The sequence below is a fragment of the Alligator mississippiensis genome, chromosome 9 (assembly GCF_030867095.1).
Source record: "Alligator mississippiensis isolate rAllMis1 chromosome 9, rAllMis1, whole genome shotgun sequence".
Taxonomy (NCBI): Eukaryota; Metazoa; Chordata; order Crocodylia; family Alligatoridae; genus Alligator; species Alligator mississippiensis.
Window position 1 is genome coordinate 75,220,799 of NC_081832.1, and position 22,939 is coordinate 75,243,737.

Here is a 22,939-nt window from a genome sequence, read left to right on the forward strand (position 1 = left end):
TCGGTCTAATAAGAGCTATCACCCCTACCACGAACCCTGATTGCTTTTTCCTCTAGACCAGTATGGCTACAATCTGGATACCTGGCATTTTTGCAACTGGTTTGCAACGTTTGCAACATTTTTGCAACTGGTTTTCCTTTGCCCCAAACTGAATCTGGTGTGACCCAATGACTTGGAAGTTTGCTTTTGATTTTTTTTTTTTCCAAGGCAGCTCCTTCAGGAGCTTGCCTGTGTGAGTAAACTTCCTCACCAGGTACTGCTGCTGAGATCCTTGAAGGGACCAGTGTATTTGCCTGGACGTCTGCAGCAGCGGGGCTTTTGTGTTTATGGAGCATAAAATAAATGTGCGCTCAGGATCTCGCACCCATTCAGTGCGCTGTCTGCTTTCGTTTAACACGTGGCAGTGTGATGCTGCAGACGTGCGTACAATGAAAACTGGCTTAAGCAGCTATCAAAGGGCCTGGCATATTCCAGTTATTCCTGCAAGATGCAGCCCGTGCTGAATCAGCAGGGAGTGAAGCATTCAGCCACTAATCGCCTTGGAAAATAATTCATAGGTTTCATTGCAGCCAAAGCATGGCACGTGGACGTGTCGCCTTGCTCACGCTTGTGCACGTAACTCCACAGCTTCCTTTCTAGGGATCGTGCGGGCACCTAAGCAAGAAAGAGCTGAGTGTGAGGAAACGTAGCTGATGCAGCCTGGCTAGAGATCTTGCTGCCCGTGCTGGCTCTTGCTGCCTGTGCTACTTGCACCCACGCGTCGTGATGCTGAATGCACCTGTTCATGCAAAACGTGCAAACAATGCTGGGTGCTACACACTCTGCTGCATCACCTACGTTTGTTTTTTAAATAGAGATTCAAAAAAAACCTCAAGGTGCTGCTGAGATGCAAATATCCTGTGATGTGAGCCGTCACTTTTTGTAGCCCCAGCCAGCTCTGTGTCCCGCATTGTTTGGTGTCTCCCTTTGCTGTTATGTCTAGACCTGCACCTAAACTTTGTAGGAGGGGACTCTGCCTTGCAGAGCTGCTGTGCTCTGCTGTGATGAGTTGTGCTGCTCACAGCGGTCTCTGAAGAGGCCACCTCTTTGCCTTCGCGCCCTCCTCCAGATATGGGAGGGAATCTCCTTGGAGCCTTTGAGTGATGTCCTTGAGCAGCCAGGGAGTGGGCTGTCTGAGTGGCACAAAGCAAGGCTCTCCCCAGGCTGAGTTGGGCAATGCCACTTTAGCCTTGTCATTGCAATGGGTAGCGACCCCAGTGCGGTGGATGTGGGGTAGGCTGGGCCAGTTAGACCTGGTGATGGGGAAATCAAGGGCTTTGTCACCCTGGGGTCACTGCTTCCAATGAGACTGAACTCTTATAGCTCTGCTACGTTGCATCCTTGCAATGCTGTACAAACGAGACCTGAGCCCAAAGCATTACCGGGTGCCTTGCAAATGGGATGGCATAAGGCTTTCAGTAGCCTTTGGAGCATCCTGCCTTCTACTGTTTTCTTAGCATTACTGGGCTAGGGAATGGCTTTGGCGCTCAACCAGAAGCGCTCGAATGACTTAGCCCGTCACTACAAGGTTTGCAGGTCCAGAGAGCTGGTTGCTGTAGCATCCCTTCAGGTGGGAACTGCCTTCGCCAATCTGATCCAGCCCCTTATTACCTCTCTTCGCAGGGTCCCTCCTCGGTCCCTTTCCCTTCTATATAAAATCTGATATTTTTGCCAGTCCATTCCTAACGGCTGATAAAGCAGTTTCCTGCTCGTGGCCCTGTGGACCAGTCAGCCTCTTAGCTGTTGCCCTGCCCGTCTTTCCCATGCGATCCTTTGGCTGCTGTAGATTTTGAACCAGTGTTGGGACCTGTCTGACGGAGAACCAGCCCAGCCTTTGCCGCCGGTCTGACGTGAGGCTGCACAGACACATTTGCTCGATTGCTAAAGCAGAAAGTGTCTCTCCCAGTTACTTAGGGTGAAATCCCTTGCTTCCTATTAGCGAGTCCTGCCGTCCCCTGGTCCTATTCAGATCTACTCAGTACTGCTCCGAGGTGTGGCGGCAGCAAAGTCCTGGCAGATGCTCTTTGGGTCACTTTAATGCTTCTCGCAAGCAGAAGAAAAGTGCTTGCTGTTGCTCTCCATAACTGAGCCCGCCAGCCGTAGAGATGCAAGGCCGGATGTGTTGCTCCCAGTGCCAAGGCTGCCTCCTGTATTGATGCCTCTCTCTGCTTCTTGCAAATGCTGTCCTTCAGGGCTCCCCCAAACACCAAGAAGCGAAAGGCAGCTGATGGGGCAGGAGCCGTTCTGGAGAAGAAGATCCGCGTTCCGGACCCCGTGAGCAGCTCTGAAAGCTCGGAGGAGGAGGAAGGGACGGCGGCGAAAGCTGCGACGGGTAAGAGCCCTTCCCTGCTAAGAGCAGGCTGTTGAGAGGGCGCTGGGAAGCAAAGGAGATTCAGCCAGGTAGCAGTAACCACCCCTGTAACGCAGGGCTGTAGGAAACGTAACTGGGGTGAAGGGGCAGCGCAGACTCGGTGGTGGAGCAGCTCCTCATTAGCTCTTTGTGTGGATGCTCTTGTATATGAATGCATCACTCCATAATGGGTCTCGCGCTTTGGGAGTGCATTCAGCTCGTTCAGAAGAAGCCTCTCGTATTCCAGGATAATTGCGTCCACGCGAGGAGTGAGTGGTAATGGCTGTTTTGGAAGAATTCCCTGCACAAATGAGCCCCTGCTCGCATGCGCCTTTGCAGGGCGTGCGGCTGTTGGAGCACAGCTCCTTGCACATAGCTAGCCCTCAACCCAGTTCACGTCTTCTGTAGCCCTGGTGCTGGATGAGTGTGGGCAAGTCATTTACCCTCGTGGCCTCAGTTTTCCCATCTCTACAATGGGGATAGCTATGCTGACCTAGATAAACCCCTAGCTAGCTCTGACTTTGGGTCTCGCACACTGGGGGCAGCCTGGTCTTTGGGTCCTTGCTTACTGCAGCTTCCCCTCCTGTGTTGTAGCTGCCACACCGGTTATCCCCAACTCCGCAGTGAAGACAGAGAGCAGCGAGGATGAATCCTCCTCTTCAGACGACAGTGCTGTGGCTGGAAGGGGAGTCGAGGTGAGGTTGCACTGGTCCCTACCCTCTTTCCTAGGGCTGCTTGTGCTCCGAGGCCAGGTCTTCCTGGGAATCTGTCAGCGCAGCCAGGTGGGATGGGTATGGTTGTCTGTCTCTTCAGTAACACTCCTGGGGCATAACCCCAGCGTAGGTGCAGCTGTTATGAATTTCCCTATACTGGGAAAATGTAGCTGTTAGCTTTGCCAACAAACCTAGGCTCGGGTAGACTTGGGCTATGTCTACATTATGGGGGTGGCCTCTGGGGCAGCCGCTTCATGCAGATATTGGAGGTTTTGTGATTTCTTTGGGAGGAGACCTCTTCAGAACTGAGTTCCCTTGGTGTTTCCTGCAGGTGAAACCTGCTCTTGCAGGTGGCAAGGCTACGAACTCTGTGCAACACGCCACCCCCAACAAAGCCAGCACCCCTGCGGGTAGACCGGGGGCTGCAGCCACCAGTCGGAGCAAAGCCAACAAGCTAAAACCTGATGCGCCAGCTGTTGCCTTGACTCCAGCCAAAGCTGGGCAGAAGAAAGCTGCTCCTGGTAAGCCAGGGCCCGTTGCAGCAACTCAGGCCAGAGGTGCCCAGAGCAAAGCAGCGGCAACAGCAAAAGCAACAGAGAGCTCCGAGACCAGCGACTCATCGGAGAGTGAGGACGAGAAGCCAGGAGCACAGCTCCCAGCCCCCAAAATCGGTAAGGAGCGCTGGGGCCCTAGAGTAGGTTGCATTGCAGCTGTCACGCCCAGCCTGAGAAGTGTAATTGCAACTTTCCTGGAGAACTATCATAAAATTGCTCCCTGTGGAGGTTGAGGAAACCCTGGGAAAAAGGGAGCAAGGCCAACATCATTGCTCACTACCAGATTTTGCAGGCTTTATATGGGGCATACCCCTTCTTCGGAGGGGACGGGGACCTAGGTGCGCTCTAGCAAGGGGGGTAGTCTCCCGTATGGGTGCGTCAAGTGGTTTGCTCAGCAAAGCCATCCTGCGCTGGCATCTCCGGCTGCTGTCCTTGCCCTAGGAAAATTCCTGCCCTGCGGTTTTTTGAAAATGTCTTCAGCTTTCCAGGTTTGGTCTCAATCCAGAAATGAATCTGTTGGAAATTTTTAGAGAGGTCCTTTTCATCGCTTCTGAGATGAGAGAGTGCGAGGGAGGGAGGGAGGGAGAAATCCTTGTGAAGACATAGCTTCATTTAGCATACAGCCTGAAAAATGCAGTTCATGCTCGCGGCTCGGGTTTGAGATGAGTTACGTGCATCTACCCAGCTTGCTGTAGGATCTAGGACTGGGTGCGACTGCTCTGTAGCAGAGGAAGAGACTCCCAGGTGTGTGTGTAGGTGCAGGTTTTACTCTGAAATACCATATTTATCTGCATACAACATGCCCCCGAATAAGACTGTCTATGAATAAGACACGCACCTTGTTTTGGGAAGGCAGGATGAGGAAGAAAAAGAGTTTTGCTTTTAACCATGCTGTTCAGAATCAGGTGCCTCCTTTAAGACACGCAGCCTAAATTTTGATTGCTAATTTTTTTTGGGGGGGTGGGAAACATGAATGTGAGCTGTGAATAAAGGAGGCATGGGACTGGAAGAATTGTTTCTGACCTTCTTGGGAGGCCCTTGCTCGTCATTAGGCCCTGCCCCATGTCGTGACCCTAAGTGGAGTTCCCTTGGGAAGATGCAAGTGGGGCTTCTGGTTGGAAGTGGAAGACTACCAGGGGGAGGGTGTGGGGATGGCTGCTTTAGCTTTACCTCTCTCTGGCTCCTGCAGCAACAGCAATGCAGCTTTTTAGAGCTTTCTGCCTGTCCCCAAAGAGAGAGTATGGGTAGGCTACAGCGTCTCCTTGCTTGTCTTCCAGAGCTGAAGCCGACCGCAGCGGAGGCAAAAAGCAGCGAGGACTCCAGCGACGAGACATCCTCTGAAGAGGAACACAAGCCCCCGGCCGCCCTGGTAACTCCCTGAAGAAGGGTCGGAGAGCGTTTGACCATTCCTGGCTGCCATGCCCATGAACACTCAGACCTCCCAGTCATGCCTCAAATTGTAAAGGGCCTTCTCCAGGCTGCTGTGGCCCCTGAGGAAACAGAGACGTCCAACCCAGCAAGGCATCACCGCCTGCTTCGGATGGAAAGTCTGCGTCGTTCTTCCTCCCTAGCGGGGCAGGGCAGAGGAAGGAGCAAGCCCAGGGCAGCGCTGACCTGCCGGATGCACTCATTTAATCAGCATCATTATCCACTCGAGTGTATACTGACCTCTTGCAGATCCCGGCTTTGCCCAGGGTTGTTGTCCAGACGGCTTAAAGTGTTACGGGGTCCTTGCTCATAGTTCGCTCCACGCACGGATCGTGGTGCCTGTCACCGCTGACTTCACCTCCCAAACACTCCTTTCATTTTCCTCCTGCTCCAGATGTTGTGTGTTGTGCTTAGATCACTCTCTCTCTCTTGGCTCTAGGTGAAACCAGCTGTGAAAGCAGCACAGACCAATGCAACTCTGACGAAAAGCACGCCCGTCACTCCAGCGTCAACCACAAAGAGCCCAGGGAAAGGGTCCGCCCTGTCTCAGCGGAAGCCCGCAGCTGTTGCAACAAGCCAGGCCAAATCGGCATCTGTGAAGCTCACGAGTCCTGCACAAGCTGCTGGGAGCGCAAAGCCGGAAGACACTTCAGAGAGCAGCAACTCTTCTGATAGCGAGCACGAGGAACCCACATCCATAGTGCAGGTGTGTCCGTTTGAGATGCTTTCTCCCCACCTCATTCGCTTGTCCCTACAGCTTGGAGTCTTTATGAATGAAAGCATAGCTGGATGACAGTGCGATGTAAGGTCGTGCTTCTAACGAGGTAGCTAATGGTTCTAGGTGGTTTCTGCTCCAAACCTCAAGCCAATGCTGCAGGTTAAATCCTATCATGCTTTCAAGTAAGGAGAAAATGCCATTTCTGGGTGGGAGGGGGGAGGAATTCTTGCAATGCCACCTCTAAGCAGGCCCGGGGTCCTACATGCCCGGTGAGCAGGTGGCCTGTTGCACTGAGATTCAGACCCGCGACGTCAGACCTGGTTTCTGCTGCTTTGCTCGGTGGGAGAGGTTTGGTGCTTTTTAGCCATTGGGTTCCCACGTCTTGGAGAGCTGAAACTTCCCTTGGCACGAGCTGCCTCCTCCCTGCATCGTTTGCGTGGCTGTGACCAGCGGCACCGGAAAGCCCACGAGGAGTTCCAGCTTCTCCTTGCCCTGCCAGACGGTGTCTTGCTCTTCAGACTGGTCACTGGCTTTCACCCCTTCTTGGTCATTGGGACTCTAGAGAATCTCCTCATATCTGCATCTTAATCCTTTGTGTCTAACCTGAGCAGGTGAATCGTGCCATTTGGGACTGCTTTTTTGTTCATACCAGTGTCTTGGCTCTAGGCGAAACCAGCTGTGAAAGCAGCACAGACCAATGCAACCCTGACGAAAAGCACGCCCGTCACTCCAGCGTCAACCACGAAGAGCCCAAGGAAAGGGTCCGCCCTGTCCCTGCGGAAGTCTGCGGCTGTCACAGCCAAATCGGCACCCGTGCAGCTCACGAGTCCTGCACCCGTGCAGCTCATGAGTCCCGCACAAGCTGCTGGGAGCGCAAAGTCAGACGATGCTTCAGAGAGCAGCGACTCGTCCGACAGCGAGGGCGAGGAACCCGCATCCGCCGCGCAGGTGTGTCAGTTTGAGATGCTCTCTTCCCCCTCATTCACTTGTCCCTAAGGCTTGAAGTCTTTATGAATGAAAGATGTAGCTGGATGACAGTGCAATATAAGGGCGTGCTTGTAATGAGGTAGCTAATGGTTGTTTCTAGGTTGTTTCTGCTCCAAACCTCAAGCAGCTGCTGCAGATTCAGTCTCTTAACAGAAAATGCAGGAATTTCTCCCCCCTCCCACCCAGAAATGGCAATGCCACCTCTAAGCAGGCCCGGGGTCCTACATGCCCGGTGAGCAGGTGGCCTGTTGCACTGAGAGTCAAACCCGCGACGTCAGACCTGGTTTCTGCTGCTTTGCTCGGTGGGAGAGGTTTGGTGCTTTTTAGCCATTGGGTTCCCACGTCTTGGGGAGCTGAAACTTCCCTTGGCACGAGCTGCCTCCTCCCTGCATCGTTTGCGTGGCTGTGACCAGTGGCACCGGAAAGCCCACGAGGAGTTCCAGCTTCTCCTTGCCCTGCCAGACGGTGTCTTGCTCTTCAGACTGGTCACTGGCTTTCACCCCTTCTTGGTCAATGGGACTCTAGAGAATCTCCTCATATCTGCATCTTAATCCCTTGTGTCTAACCTGAGCAGGTGAATTGTGCCATTTGGGACTGCTTTTTTGTTCATACCAGTCTCTTGGCTCTAGGTGAAACCATCTGTGAAAGCAGCACAGACCAATGCAACCCTGACGAAAAGCACGCCCGTCACTCCAGCGTCAACAACGAAGAGCCCAAGGAAAGGGTCTGCCCTGTCCCTGCGGAAGTCTGCGGCCGTCGCAGCCAAATCGGCACCCGTGCAGCTCACGAGTCCTGCACCCGTGCAGCTCACGAGTCCTGCACAAGCTGCAGGGAGCGCAAAGTCAGATGATGCTTCAGAGAGCAGCGACCTGTCCGACAGCGAGGACGAGGAACCTGCATCCGCCGCACAGGTGTGTCGGTTTGAGACGCTCTCTTCCCCCTCATTCACTTGTCCCTAACATCTTCATCAGCGACTTGGACGAGGGGGTGGAAAGCACGCTGTCCAAGTTTGCTGATGACACTTAAGATGTGGGGCGAGGAGGACACACTTGAAGGGAGAGAGAGGCTGCAACTAGATTTAGACAGACTACAGAAGTGGGCAGATGAGAATAGGATGGGATTCAATGTAGACAAATGCAGGGTGCTGCACCTTGGGAGAAGGGGTCCGCAGCATACATACAGGCTGGGGAGTTCCCTTCTTGAAAGCACAGAGGTGGAAAGGGATCTTGGAGTCATTATTGACTCCAAGATGAACATGAGCCGCCAATGCCAGACCGCAGCCAGCAAGGCCAGCCATACCTTGTCATGCATCCAAAGGTGCATCTCAAGCCGGTCCAGAGAGGTGATACTCCCCCTCTATGCAACTTTGGTCAGGCCGCAGTTGGAGTACTGCGTCCAGTACTGGGCGCCGCACTTCAGGAGGGATGTGGCCAGCCTGGAGAGGGGTCAGAGGAGGCCACCCGCGTGGTGCGAGGGCAGCAGGACAGGCCCTACAAGGAGAGACTGAGGGACCTGAACCTGTTCAGCCTCCTCAAGAGGAGGCTGAGGGGGGACCTGGTGGCTGCCTACAAGCTCATCAGGGGGATCAATAGCAAATAGGCAGAGCCCTTTTCTCCCCAGCACCACCTGGGGTGACGAGGAACAATGGTCATAAGCTGAAGGAGAATAGGTTTAGGTTAGAGATCAGAAGGCAATATTTTACAGTTAGGGTGGCCAAAATCTGGAACCAACTTCCCAGGGAGGTGGTCCTCACCCCTACCTTGGGCAAATTCAAGAGGAGGTTGGACGGTCACCTGTCTGGGGTCTTGTGAACCCAGCATTCATTCCTGCCCGTGGCAGGGGGTCAGGCTAGATGATCTGTTCAGGACCCTCCTGACCCGAGCTACTGTGAAACTATAAGGCTTGAAGTCTTTATGAATGAAAGATGTAGCTGGATGACAGTGCAATATAAGGGCGTGCTTGTAATGAGGTAGCTAATGGTTGTTTCTAGGTTGTTTCTGCTCCAAACCTCAAGCAGCTGCAGCAGGTTCAGTCTCTTAATAGAAAATGCAGGAATTCCTCCCCCCTCCCACCCAGAAATGGCAATGCCACCTCTAAGCAGGCCCGGGGTCCTACATGCCCGGTGAGCAGGTGGCCTGTTGCACTGAGATTCAAACCCGCGACGTCAGACCTGGTTTCTGCTGCTTTGCTCGGTGGGAGAGGTTTGGTGCTTTTTAGCCATTGGGTTCCCACGTCTTGGGGAGCTGAAACTTCCCTTGGCACGAGCTGCCTCCTCCCTGCATCGTTTGCGTGGCTGTGACCAGCGGCACCGGAAAGCCCACGAGGAGTTCCAGCTTCTCCTTGCCCTGCCAGACGGTGACTTGCTCTTCAGACTGGTCACTGGCTTTCACCCCTTCTTGGTCATTGGGACTCTAGAGAATCTCCTCATATCTGCATCTTAATCCCTTGTGTCTAACCTGAGCAGGTGAATTGTGCCATTTGGGACTGCTTTTTTGTTCATACCAGTCTCTTGGCTCTAGGTGAAACCATCTGTGAAAGCAGCACAGACCAATGCAACCCTGATGAAAAGCACGCCCGTCACTCCAGCGTCAACCACGAAGAGCCCAAGGAAAGGGTCTGCCCTGTCCCTGCGGAAGTCTGCGGCCGTCGCAGCCAAATCGGCACCCGTGCAGCTCACGGGTCCTGCACCCGTGCAGCTCACGAGTCCCGCACAAGCTGCTGGGAGCGCAAAGTCAGACGATGCTTCAGAGAGCAGCGACTCGTCCGACAGCGAGGACGAGGCACCCGCATCCACCGCACAGGTGTGTCGGTTTGAGACACTCTCTTCCCCACCCTTCCCCTGTCCCTGTGCACCAGGAACTTTGTAACTGAATCACGGTGCAATGCCCGGTCATAGTTCCAACTTTATATCCTCCCCAAACTTCAAGCCCACGGTGGCGATTTGGAGCCCATGGATCCTGTATTTTTGTTTAAAAGATGGGAATCCATTATTGCTTTCACATTAACGTAAAATGCAGAAATTTCTCCTTCCCAAAAGTGGGAATTGCAGCTCTCCGCATGCCACGGGTTACATATGCCCTGTGAACAGAGGCTGAGAATCAAACCTGCAATATCAGACCAGGCTTCTGTTGCTTTGTTTAGCATGAGAGGTCTGGTCCTTTTTAGCTCCCTGCTTTCCATGCCTTGGAGTTGGAAACTCTCTTGGCATCTGCATCGTTTGTGTGGCTGTGACCAGTAATACCAGAAAGCCAGTGAGGAATTCCCGCTACTCCCTCGCCCTGGCAAACCGGGTGCTCTTCAGGCCGGTCACTTGTCCTCTTGGCATTTGCCACTTATCCAACCTTGGGACTCTAAATCTTGCATTTGCATTTTAATTCCTTCTGCCTTAACCTGGGCGGATGAGTGGTCGTCCTGGGATGGCTGTTGTTGACACCGCTTGCTTTCTCTTGGCTCTAGACCAAATCGCCTGCAAAATCTCTGCAGGCCAGCCTGACGCCGGCGAAAAGTGCGCCAGCGGCTCTGCTGTCCAGCAAGGCCACTCCAGCCCTGGCAAAGCAAACACCTAAACCAGCTGTACTAAACCAGGCCAAACCAGTGCCTGGGAAGAACAACACCCCTACAAAGGCTGCTGTGAGCACGAAGCCCCAAGATAGTTCAGAGAGCAGCGATGATTCAGACAGCGAGGATGAGGCTCCCCCTGTGCCGATAAGCCAGAAGGTGGGTTGGTTGCTTGCTGGGAGATTGTTACTTTTGCTAGGACTTGGTGTGTAGCTCCTGGTTTGGATGGCAGGGGGTTTGTGGGGGGTTTTTGTTGAGTAGACTGATATTCTTAGGATGCTAAGACCATATGGTGCTTGAAATTTCAGCCCTTGAGTGAGAGATCCCTCCTCCACCTTCTTGGTTAGAAGAGCTGCCGTGAATCTTTCTGACTTGACTCTTTCTTTCCTCTCCTTTCGAAGTGCTGCATGAGCTAAGCAGCCTCCAAGTGACTAGTTTGTGGTTACAACATTTTTGGCGCCTCTTTAGGACTCTGTTTTTCACAGAACCGGCTGCTGCCAGAGAGAGCCAACTCCAAAGTCATTGCAAAACTTCATTGTAAAGTAGAAGCCAATTCTTGGAGGGTCCCAAGCACTTCCAGGGTGTGTCGCTCAGATGGTTGAGTACATAGGAACGCGAGGCTGGAGGAGACCTCCCAGTCGTTGTATCCAGTCCCCTGTGACTGCCGCCAGCCATCGAAGCAAATCTTATCCAAAAGAAGCCCCTGCCCACATCGCCACCACGTAACACCCGGTGAGCAAACTCAACAGTATGTCACGGGAAAAACCAAGCCCCCTGGCCGGTGTAGCAGCAGGGCGCTTAGATGCTGGGGTGGAAAGAACAACACCCGTCCAAAGATGCTGGTAAAATAGGATCAGGTGGTCCCAGGAAGTGGATACCACCCCTTGCTACCGAGAGAGGCAAAATATACTCAGCAGTCTTTGCCAGGATGAGATTCCTTCCTGACCGGAAACCGAGGCATCGCTTTAATCTTGAGCTTGTGCAAAGTCTCCTGTTGTTTAAAAGCGTGAGGACTGAAATCAGCCTGAACTCGGGGCGAGGAGAACCCTAGAGCAAAGCAGGTTGCTTCTAACCGAACGTTGATGCCGCCCAGGGGGACGTACAAGGTTGGGACCCTGTCTCTCTGAGAGCTCAGTCCCAGTCAATCCAGTCCTCTTTGTAGACCAGTGAAATATTTAATAAGAATTGCATGTGGCTTTTCATAGCCCTAATCCGACTTTGGGGGCATCTGCGTGACTGGTACTATCTCGGTCTACCTTCCGCAGCACCGGTGCACTATGATACAGGTCTTGATCCTCAGTAAGGGTGGTGTGTGGATGGAGTTTTATGCTACACGCCGAACTGGTGCAAACCCAGCAAAGAGAGTGTTGTTACGCAAAAAATGCATTTTCCCAACGCTAGCATTAGTTGAAGAAGATGATGCTGTGACTGGAGCCGCCGGCTTGCTTGCTGAAGGCAATTAAAGGATTCAGCATCTCCATGCGCCACCGTTCTTGCAAATTTTCAATCCCACATACCCGCTGCTGGTGCCGAAGAAGAGTTTGTGATCAAATTGGAGGTCTGTCAAAACTCAAACAGGCTGACTGTCATTAAGGCAGGGCCCTGGATGCAGGGACGTTTGAAGTCATGGCATCCTCATCTGTGTCCACACTCCCACCCTCCCGCTGGAACTTGTCTTACCAGATGGGGAAGATGAGGTATTTGGGCATGTGCCCAACGACTGACTTACTGTATCCTGCCGTTTCCTGTTGCTTCTAAGCAAGATTCAAACAGATACAAGGAGCTGGAAGCTGCTTCATCTTTCACTGTGGGGGTGGATTAGCACAATTAAAATGAACATCATGCCTAAATTGAACTACTTAATTGGTATGTTTACCCCTGAAGACTCAGGAATATTTAGTCAAAGGATTGACAGGGTGTTTGCGTATCTCCTCGGGGTTGGAAAAATGAATGAGACTGACCTTGAAGAAGCTGTCGCAGAGTTTCACTGGCTTCTCTAGCGAGATGCCCAATCCCACCCGTTCAGGAAGGCCAAAAGCCTCAGCAGCCCCCGCGGACGGCTGCGTGTCTCCCGTTCATAGGCGTCCACCATGAGATGCTTGTGCCTGATCGTGGCTTTTTCTTTCTTTCTTTTTGCTGTGGTTAAAAATCTCCCCTGAACACCTGAATCTACAAGCATGCGACACTCCCAGGCCTGAGTGAAGCTAGGGCTGTCAGCTTTTGACTGGGCTGCGGTGCCCCTAGGACGGGCCATGAATGGGCATCGGAGCCATGCAGAGGGGCTGCCGTCTTCTCCAGGGCACTCTGCATCCCTCTCTTCAGGGACGGTTTTGCGACGTACCCGCGTGTCTCGATGCACCGGCTGCAGCAGAACTGGCATGGGTGCATCGCTCCGGTTTGGAGAGCACGCTTGCTGGTTTGAATCCCTTTTGGGGCAGCGAAGCTGGGGAGGGTCTTATCCCTCCAGAGCGTCTTCCCTGCTCGGCTGCCCTGTTCTCGCCTAGCACTCTGCCTTTGTTTCCAGATCCTCCTGCTGCAGCTTTGTGCATCCTTACGTAATGTGCCTCCGTGCTCTTTCCTCACATTTTAACCACGAGACCCTGCTCTCGGAAAGAGAGCGGGAGCCTGCCTCGTTGCTAGGAAGCTGGAGAGCTGAGCGAGTTAGTCTGAATCTCTTTAAAAATCCCCCACAGCTGGTAGCTGCCTTGCGGGAGCGGAGAGCCTAGCGCACCCCCAAGTAGGCAATTCATCTCCCTCTCGGCACCCGCTTCGAATAATCCCCCTTGATTCACCGTGTCGAAGCTGGCTTCTCTCTTGGAGATAGTGACTCACTTGAATCAAAACACTGCAGCGAACCCACTTCTTCCTCTCTCCTCTTGTAGAGGTCTCTGTGCCGAGCCCGAGCATGCCTGGTTTGTTTGGAGAGCTGCACAATGAGGGGATAAACATGCAGATGCTGTCGTCTGCTCAGCGCTTGGCTAGGACACGGCAAACACTGCCCCACTGGTAGCGCTCCGCGGGGCTGTGCCAGACAGCTGGCTTTGAGAGCTGTCCTCAAACTCTTGGCCGCTGGAGAAGAGCCCACCCCATCTGTGCGTTGTCCAAATGATGCCAGCCTGCTTCTGGAGCTTTGTTTGAATGCATAGGTGGAGTGGGATCGGGCAAGGGAGGAACTTTTTGGGTAGCAGTGTTGCAGGCTGTGTAGTGAGGATAGCTCCTGGAGGCAGAGAAGGACTCCCGGGTGGACGCAGGGGCTTCGGTGGACAGGCTCCCCCAGCTTGGCAGAGTCTGCCCGGTGGACGCTGCCCTGGAAGTAGGTCGGGTTGGGTTGACTCTGCGCCCGCTCAGCCCGATCTCTTCGCTCTTTGGCATTGCAGGCGGGGTGCTGAGCGCTTTGCTGGAGGCTGTGCTCTGCGGCTGAGTGGGCGCAGGGCTGGAGAACATGTTCCCGGGACTCCTTGCAAAACAGGGTGACTTCTTGCTCGTGTGCCCTGCTCTTTGCAAGCAGCCAAAGGGCCACGGGAGCCCTTTGCCCACGCTCTCTCTGTCAAAGCAGCCGGGAGGGGTGAGCGAAAAGGTTTTACCTGGCAATTTTATTATGAGTGCTGAAATAATTGGCACCTTCTTCCGTCAAGATGGCAGCTGCACAGAGCTCGGAGACGTGGGGCGCGCGCTGCCTTGGGCCTTGGCAAGCTGGATGCTGACAGCCGCCACTCAGAGGCTCAGCCCGAGCGGGGTCGTGCAGGTTTCTATTTTGATGTGTTGGGACATGAATTCGAAGCATTTGACACCCAGGGCAAAAAGTCCTTCCTAGCAGTAGTGCGCTGGGCCTCCCTTTCGTGCTGAGCTCCCTGGCGCTCTCCCAGCGTGGGGAGGCAGCTGCTTCGTTTCAGCTCTCGCAATCCTCTCGCTTTGCCTTCTGTTCCCGGCGAGCGGAGTCGGGTCTCTGCTCCTGGGAGGCCTGATCTGTCAGTGCATTAAAACAGAAACCTTGCTCACACCGGTGTGACACTGCTAAGCCTAGAGGAAGTGGCTCTCCCCTCAAACTGAGCCTTACTTCGGCCTGACAATAGGGAGGTGCTGTTCTCGGAGGTGCTGAGACTCTTTCTACCAAGAATGCTGTGACAATGTGGGAAGACTAGGTGGGTAAACCCCAGGGTCCCAGTCATCCCCGGATTTATCCCGATAGGGATTTGTCCTGTTTCCCTTCCAGTCCCAAGCACTCCTCCAGAGTTTTGCGCTGCAAATAGCAGCAGCCTCCCACCCCAGAAGCAGCTGCATTTCACTAGTTTCCGAAACGATTATAGTTCAGACCCGTATTGGGGAGGGAAGGAGCAGTCGATAATGCCATGAGGGTATGGGATGCACCGTGCTGGCAAGTCTCACGTCGAACCTCTTGACTGTGATGATCCCTGACTGTGTTTTCTGTCTTGTTTTTTGGGCGGGCGGGGTCAAGAGGCTGCCAGCACCGCTCGCGTCCCCCAGCAAGCTCGGCCAGACTGCGAAAGCCGGGACTCCTGTGAGAGCCACTGGAAGCACCTTGACGGGCAAAGGCTCCGAGAGTGAGAGCAGTGGTTCGTCAGACAGTGAGGCGGAAGAGACCCCCGCGGCTCTGAAACAGCCTCTGAAAGGCAGTAAGTTCGTAGCCTTCTGCGTTGGTATTTGGGGCCTGTCTTCTTCATTCTCATCTCCTCTCGGCTTCAGCTTGGGCCGCGGCTAGACGGAGCTAGACCTGTTTGCAGCTCGGCTCCGTTTTCCCTAGACTGCTCGGTCGGGGTGGAGGAGGGGGATTCTTCTGTTTTGGAGGGGCAGGAGCTGTCAGCTCCGCAAGTCAGCTGCAAACTGCTTTCTGCTCCCCGTTGCCTGCAGCCAGCACCTGCAAGAGGGGCCTTTTGGCCAAATGGATGCTCTGGAGCTTTCCGTCTGAGACTCAATCCAAAGGCTTTGCCAACAGGATTGAATGAGCTAGGCGCAGGGTCGGGCAACAAGGGAGGTGCATTGGGGCAAGGGTGGGGTGAGGAAGTCTGGGATCACGCGGGCACCCCCAGCTGATGCAGGCGGAGGAGAGGTCTCCCTCTGGTGTAAGGAGGGCAGCTATAACATGATATCTCCCACATCTGGCTCTCACGGTTTATTTGCACAATGGAGAAGAGGGTTTTTTTCCCCTTGTTCTGGCTCCAGAGCCCGGCCATTTCGGCTTGTCAGCGGTGTTCCTAATCATGGTGTCCCCCAGGCTTCCTCTCCATGCTGCCTCCTGTTGAGTCACTTCGTCCAAGAGCCACGCTAACGAGCGAGCCAAGGCACTGGGGAACGGGGGCAGCAAGATAAACTGTTCCCATGAAGGAGTTGTTGGCAGCCGCTGCCTGCGAGTAAATGTCTTTCTGCTGGGTTTTTCCTCTCTCTGTCAATCAGTTGTAGCTCAAAGCAGAACCCTTAAATCATCGAGACATCTATCCCCCCACCCTCCCAGCTCACTAGCCACCTTTTCTGGACAAACAGCTTGCAGCCTGCTTCTGTCTGATCTTTTTCTAGTAATGAAGACGGGTGCTGCAGCACTGCCAACCAGTAGTAAGAAGGCCCAGCCTCCTGCAACACCTCTCCCGAAAGCCCAAGGGGCTGCAGAGAGCAGCGACGATTCCAGCGAGGAGTCTGACTTGGAGGAAGACACGCTGACCTTGGCGCAGGTAGCCAGGCCGTGAGGCTGGGGAGGAGGTCAGGGAGGAAGCTCAGCTCAGCTGAGCACTGGGGCTCTGAGGCCGTGGAGCTGGGTGTTGATAGTATGAGACACCCTCTGTCTGGCACACTTGGCCTTCAGGGCTCCTTGATCGCTCCAAAATGGGGAGCACCCTCAAAGCACAAGTCTTGAGCCGTGCTCCGCAAGAGGTGCAGCTGTGGCTCTGCCCACTTGGCTCCGGGTCAGGTCGGGTGACAAGCCGCTAGAAATTGTGCCAACCAGATGGCTGCATGGCCTCAACAAGAGGAAGTGCCTGCTCTCAGGCCTAGTCCTGCTGCAGCAAGGTGTCTGTGGGCACGTCTACATGTGCGCATTTACTGTGCAGTAGCCAAAATTACCGCACAGTACATGCACATGTTTACACATGTGTGCCCGTACTGTGCAGTAAATATGGCGACTTTATGCTGACTTGAGCGTATATTTGATACCTGCACCATGCAGGTATCAAATTTATACCCAATTAGTTACTACGCAGTAATGCACATGTAGATGCCTTACCTCACAGTAACACTGTGTGTGCGGACTGAGTTGGGACGAAAGTTAGTCCCTAGTCAGTCCATGCACAGTGTTAATGCATTTTAACACCTGCACATGTACACACCGACCTACTCCCGCTTACCGTACAGCAAATTTAAGCCGGTGTAAATGCGGGTGTTGCCATGCCCTGTGACGCCCACAGCTCTGTGCTGGTTGGACGCGGCCGGCCGGAAAGGAGCTGCCCGCGTTGTTCTGTGCTGCAGAGAACTAGACAGCGACGGTCTCCCTCGCTGGCGGGCAAGCAGCCAGCGCGAACAACCACTTATTAAAGCCTGTTTATTATATAGATTATTCTATGAAATAAAGTGGCTGTTGTAATTGGAGCTCTCGGATCATGGCTGCAAACGGAGGAAAGGCAAATGGGGTCCCTGGCCCCCGGGCTGGTATCTTTTATGCCAGATGCTGTCTGCGAGGGATGTCTGAGCCCCCGGCCTGCCCAAAGGGCCGGGAACAGGGGAGGCTGCCCACAGCAGCCCTGCTTGTGTCTGAATGCCAGGAGACGGATTGCCGCTCCTCTGTCCTTCCTCCTACAACCCTCCTCGGTATGCATTTGCTCCCTCCCTCAGCCGACAGGGTCCTGGCTCTCTGCCTGGTGCTTGTGCCACGGCTATGTCTGCCCCATTGCAAGTAGTAGGCCTGGGCTCTGATGAGACGATGACTGCTGTAATCATTTGGCATCTGAAAAAATCAGGGGGCTGGATTTCACAGGGGCCCGGTGTCCTGCTGTGCAGCTAGCTGGCTGGTTTCCACCCCTGCTCCTTCCCTGTGAACATGGAGACTCTGCTTAGATCAGGATTGTCCATGTCCACGCTTGGCTGAGTTCCCTGTCCTTCCTGGTTGACTCTGAAGGGGTCGGTCGGCCTGTCTGTCTGCACGTCCTTAACCCACACTCAGTCTTGACTTGACTCCTTTCACATCTTGCTTAGAAACTGGTTCAGGCGAAACCCAAACCAGCAGCGGCTGCCCCAGCAGCGAAGACGGCAAACACCGTGGCTGTGAAAGCCAGCACCTCGCGGAAAGGGGCAAACGCAGCAGCCCCCAGCCCTGTAAAGGCCGCCGTGACGCTCTACCAAGCAGCAGAGACCTCGAGCTCGGGTTCCTCGGAGAGCGAGGAGGAAGCGAAGGCCACGAGCCAGGTGCGAGCGGGGCCGTGCGCCTGCTCCCGCAGGGAGATGCAGGAGCAGGGATTGTGCCCGGTGTCTGTAGGCTCGTCGCGGTGGAGGTTCCCCCTTGAGGGGGTGGTGTGAAGGCAGGGGGAAAGGCAGGGCTATTTTCATAGCCGCTTTTATAGGAACCAGTAGGCAGAGCAGAGCAGAGGAGCGCAAGAAGAAAATCCCTGTTGCCTTCACCGAGGAGGCTGCGGTTCCCTCTTTCAGACTCTGTCCTTGCGGCAGCCTTGTCCTGAAAGCTCCCATTTGCACCGCGCCTGGTCGCCTTGCAGGGCTGCACCTCACCTGCCGGGTCCCTTCCCCTCCGTGCTGCATCCCGTTTCCTCCCCCTTCCTTTGCACCGAACTGCCTGGTTCCCTCTTCCATTTCTGGCCTAAACTACCGCTTCCTCCAGCCCAGCCCTCGCATGTCCCCCCTCTCGTGGGCTGAGGGGTAACAAGAACACAAGCAGTGCGGCCCCGGTCACCCGCTGGAGATTGCACCCTCCGATCCCATCTCAGTTTCTAGCCTGAGACTTAATTTGCCAGGTGCATCCGTTAAAGGAGCTTCTACCTTGCCCGGGCGAGGCAGGTGGCCCTGTCTTCTCTGCCTATGGGGAAAATGAGGCACTGGTTGTTTAAATAGCTTTACTACGGCTTGTAACACCAGGGAGCAGACTTTACGTCACCGTGGCCTCGCCTGCAAGGCCATCCTGCTCTGACGTGACCCTGGGGGCTCCCTCTTGTTCAGGGTTTTCTGAACTGACCTCTGTTCATCCTGACTTCTCTCGCTATTTGTCTTCCAGCCCCTTCTCCCCTCCTGCTTGAAGCCAGGGACTCCTTTCGGTAAAGCAGCCACCCCTGCCAAGAAGGGTCCTCAAGGAAACGCTGCCCCACCAAAGAGCACGTCCGCCAGGGGCAAAGGCCCTGTTGCAACCCCAGGAAAAGCAGTTCTCCCCGCTGCAGACAAGGCCAAACCGAGCCCGGTTGCCCCCCCCGGGGCCAACAAAGGAAAGGATAGCTCGGACAGCAGCGACTCCTCGGAGAGCGAGGAGGAGGAAACAGCCCAGCCGCTCCCAAAGCCTGGTAGGCGACGCTGCTCTGGGAAGCTTCGGGGAGTGCTTGGAGCAGGTTTGCCATGCACCAAGCCAGCTTGATGAAGGGCTTGTCATGCCGTAGACCCGAATTCGGCTGGCGGGAGGGGTCTCCCTGGCAGAAGGCCGCTCGTCCCTCGTTAGCGATGAGGGGGGGTGCTGTAGAGGGCATGTCTCTTAAAGGTTCCTGGGCACATGGAGCTTGGAGGCTGCCAGCGATGAAACCCTCTGAGGCATCTCAGCAGGAAGATCTCACCAGGCAACTTGCTTCTCCAGCAGGCGCACCCCAGAAGCCGGGGAGGATAAATGAAGCCGAGAGCTCATCCTCTGAGTCCAGCGAGGATGAGGAGCAGCCTTCACAGGTACCATGTCCTCCAGGCTGGAGTTTACTGGCCCCTGAGGAGGGAGTGGATGCTTATGAACAGATTTGCCCCAGGCATGAACGATTGCAGCTGCCTGCGGACGTGTTGAATGAGGGGCCTGTGCGGTCCCAGCCATGATGTGTCCACTGGGGAGAAAACTTTCCCTGGTATGGGGAGGCAGACAAACCCCACGGGGCTCACTCCTGCGGCTGCACCGTAGCGCCCAAGGAGAACCTGGTTCCCTGCAGCGCTGAAACAGTTAAACCAGGGAAACCATGTCATACCTTGAGCAGCCACTTTTTTTGTAGCCTAACCCATGCCTAAGTCATTCATCCTCCCCTAAAGTGGTTGCATGGGGCCTGCAGACCATCTGTGACCCATTAGCTTTGCCGGCAAGCCTAGGCCTTTGCTGACAGGCCAGAAACCTCCCCTGCATGCCTGCACAGGGGGGAGAGCAAAGGCGAGCGCGTTGCAATCAGCTGGATGTGCCATAAACGTATCAATCATATACACAACCTCTCCCCAACAGCCTCACGCCATGCCCTGCCCCTGCGAGACTGCCTGGGTGTGTGGCCAGAGGAGGGGTCCCCTCCGAGACTGGGGTGCAGGGATAGAGACTCGTTCCAACACCCTTGTCCTTGTCGTGCAGCTTTGCCTGCCGGTGCACCAGCTCATGCCCTCAAGCTGCAACCGCACCATGGCATAGAAATAGTGTAGGCCCTGGGGAGCCTGCCTGTGTGGAGGTCCATGCCTGGTGCAGTTGGGGACGGTGTTTAAAATGGGCCTGGTTGGAGGCCAGAGGGTATGATGAACCCAGTATCTTTGTGCGTCTCACCAAGTATGTATGTGTGCTCTCCAGTCCCTCCTAGCAGGGTATCCCGGCCTGATGAAAGCCACCGTGACTTCAGAAGTACAGAAGGCAGGGAAAGCGGCTGCGGTTGCGGCTCCAGCTCCAGCTGATGCCCTTGGGAAGGCAGCCCAGGCTGACATCTCCGCGAGCGACAGCAGCAGCGACTCGGACACAGATGTCGAGAAGACCCCGGCCCCACAGAAAGTGGGTGAGTCCAGGCGGTGCTAAACTGAACTGGGGAGAGGAGGCTGAGACTCGGCTCCCAAATGTCAGCAGCTGCAGAGGGGGCTCCTAATGCCAGGGTAGCTCCGGGCTCCTGCCCGACAGTCGCGTCCTCTCCGGTGGCAGGTAGAGGAAGCCCTGTCAGCTGGAGATTTTTGAGGGTGGAGAACGGCACTTCGGAGACCAGCCTGCCCAGGCCAGAGCTGTGCCGGGAGGCCTGGCGGGTCTGCTTCCACGCCGAGTCCAGGTGAAAAGCAGGACCCGGGCATCCTCGTGCCCATCCTCCACTTGGGCGAGGCACGGTGTGCTGCTGCCCCCTGCTGTCCACCTCGAGAGACGTGGCAGGCCGTTCCACGGGGCTTGCACGTCCCTCGGGCTGGCTGCTCGAGAGGCTGGCAGCTCGCGGGGCTTGCGTGTGCAAGGGGCTCTGTATCCTCCCTTGCAACAGCAGCGTGCAGTGCACCTAATAGTTAAAGCTAAGAAGCAGGTAGCAACAAGGGCCCTCTCGCGGTGAAAGGTGCGACCTTAAATATGCGTCGCTTGGAGCACTAATAAAAAAAAAAAAAAAGCATTAACACCCAGTGATTCAGGCTGACTTCAGACTCGCGGCCCTTCTCAGAAAATGTCAGCTTGGTGTTCACTCCTTTTGTTAACCACAGGATAAAAAAAGTAGAGCAGTTCTTCTGTTGCAAAGAACTTGGCCCACCGCAGGGCAGAAGGGTTTCCTAGTTGAAATATCTGGGTTTATCTTATGAATCCTGTTTGCACAGCCTTGACCGGCACCCTTGAAAGGATCTCGAGGCACCCCGGTTGAGATCCAGCAGTCTATCTAGTGCGTTCCCTGCTAGTGCAAATGCAAGCTCGGTGCTCACAAAAGGCAGCGATTCATGGCACTGCGCTGACGTGGGCACTGCTCACGCTGCCTGCTAATGTGCTGGGGGCCGCAGCCGCAGTTCCTGGTCCTTTCTGATTTTAGGGACTCAAAGTGCTTTAATTGCTCTTCTAAAAAGCAATTAAATTGCTTTTTAGCAATTGCTCCTCCCACTCGCTGAGCAGCAGGAGGAGCCGACTGGCCTTTTCCTTTGTGACTCAGACCCCGACACGGGCGCACGGAGGTGATGCGCTCCCCCGTGCAGACTTATAAAGCCCTTTGTGCTTCTCTGTGTCTGCAGTGATTTGTTCCTCGGGCTGAATCAGACATGCTGCCTTGTGGAGTTCGCTGTGCGGGAGGGCCGGGGGGGGACTTGGAGGGGTCCCAGCCTCTCCCTGGGGTTGTAAATAAACCTCCCTGAGTCACTGTGTCATTAAACTTGGCTCCACAGGAGGAAAGCCGCTGTCGTCTTCTGGGCAAGAACCTATCACGCCAAAGGTGGCTTCGGGCAAGGCAGCTGCAGCAGGGAAAGGGGGCCATGGAGGTGCCATTTTGAAACCTGCCCTTGCCAAGAAAGCCCTGGCAGCACCGCAAAACGACAGCGCTTTGAAGGGGACGCCAACAACCATGTCCCCCTATGCCTTGCTGTCTGTATCCCCCTCAGATGGGGAGAGCTCCAAAAGCGAGAGCGAAGACGAGGCTACCACAGCCGCCAAGGTCCCGGCTGGCCCAGCTTCAGGGGAGCCGGAGGGGAAGAAGACAGCGAGCAAACAGAAAGCCAAGGGGGCACCAGGCAAGGCTCCGAAAACACCCCAGAGCGGTGACAAGGAGAATAAGAAACAGAAGAAACCCTCACTGAAGCGGAAGCTGGAAGCGAAGGATGGAGGCCTTGGTGCCACGGGCGCGCCCAAGGAGAAGAAGCGAAAGAAGCAAAGCGGCCTCGAACCACCCAAGAAGAAGAGCAAAAGGGCAGATGGTGCCAAGAAGTCACTGGGCAGCAAGGAGAAAAAGAAATCCAGCAAAAGTAAGAGTCTGGTGGCAGCTACTGATACAGGGTCCCCCCAAAGCACACCCCGCTTCCCTAGGGGGGTAGGGCTGGGTCAGCCCTGGGGGCAGGCATCATCCAGCAAATAAACGGCACTCCAGATAGCGCTTGGCTGCTATTCCTCGCTCTCCCTTCCAGTGTCTGAGGCATGCACGGTACTGGGGCTGTTTGATCCTGAAGGCTGGTGGCAGCTGGGGAACTTGCATGCTTCATGCCCTCTCCAGAAATCCCCTGTGTCCTGGCCCATATGTACAGGCTCCCTTTTTCCCCTAGACATGCATAAAAGCAGCATGAGGTTGCCTGGTTTGGCACCCGTGCTCTCCCCAGGTGGGGCAGGAGCGCTTTCACCCTGCCTTTGCTTTATTACAGCACCATGGCGAGGGGTGGAAAGGGCTGAAGGCAGCTTGGTGCCGTTAGCGCAGTGGGGGAGACGAGCTGGCTGGGCACGTGGTGCTCCCAGTTCGAAGAGAGATTCCCGCCCCTTCCACCTCATGAAGGCTTTGCCTTCTGTTCCACCCTCCTTGTTCGGGCGACGCAGCCTGCATGGGGGTGGTGGGTTGGGCATGGGTTTGGGGTCCCGGCTTGCTGGAAATAAGAACATTGAAGCTTGCTGGTGTTTGAACCAGAGCAGCAGTTGAGCCAAGTCTGTGCAGTGCCGCTGTCCTCCCAGCTCTGCCTTCCTCTCGCTTGCCTCTGGTGCTTGGAAAACCACTCTGCTGCCCCTCTCCAG

At 55.0% G+C, this 22,939-nt stretch overlaps 1 protein-coding gene across 3 annotated transcripts in view; it reads left to right on the forward strand.

Moving 5' to 3' along the window:
* The window catches only part of TCOF1 (treacle ribosome biogenesis factor 1), a 29,502-nt gene that overhangs the window by 3,609 nt on the left and 2,954 nt on the right, over positions 1 to 22,939 (forward strand). Inside the window, exons 3-18 of one of the 3 annotated variants that reach the window (XM_059712916.1) lie at positions 2,232 to 2,371; positions 2,984 to 3,084; positions 3,434 to 3,773; positions 4,934 to 5,025; positions 5,524 to 5,790; positions 6,469 to 6,750; positions 7,419 to 7,700; positions 9,309 to 9,590; positions 10,246 to 10,506; positions 14,804 to 14,981; positions 15,880 to 16,031; positions 17,545 to 17,754; positions 18,572 to 18,851; positions 19,136 to 19,221; positions 20,081 to 20,279; positions 21,616 to 22,188. In XM_059712916.1, coding sequence (XP_059568899.1) covers positions 2,232 to 2,371; positions 2,984 to 3,084; positions 3,434 to 3,773; positions 4,934 to 5,025; positions 5,524 to 5,790; positions 6,469 to 6,750; positions 7,419 to 7,700; positions 9,309 to 9,590; positions 10,246 to 10,506; positions 14,804 to 14,981; positions 15,880 to 16,031; positions 17,545 to 17,754; positions 18,572 to 18,851; positions 19,136 to 19,221; positions 20,081 to 20,279; positions 21,616 to 22,188 — 3,725 coding nt within the window. The remainder of the gene's footprint in view (positions 1 to 2,231; positions 2,372 to 2,983; positions 3,085 to 3,433; positions 3,774 to 4,933; positions 5,026 to 5,523; positions 5,791 to 6,468; positions 6,751 to 7,418; positions 7,701 to 9,308; positions 9,591 to 10,245; positions 10,507 to 14,803; positions 14,982 to 15,879; positions 16,032 to 17,544; positions 17,755 to 18,571; positions 18,852 to 19,135; positions 19,222 to 20,080; positions 20,280 to 21,615; positions 22,189 to 22,939) is intronic. The other 2 variants (XM_059712917.1, XM_059712918.1) reach the window with 2 other exon arrangements.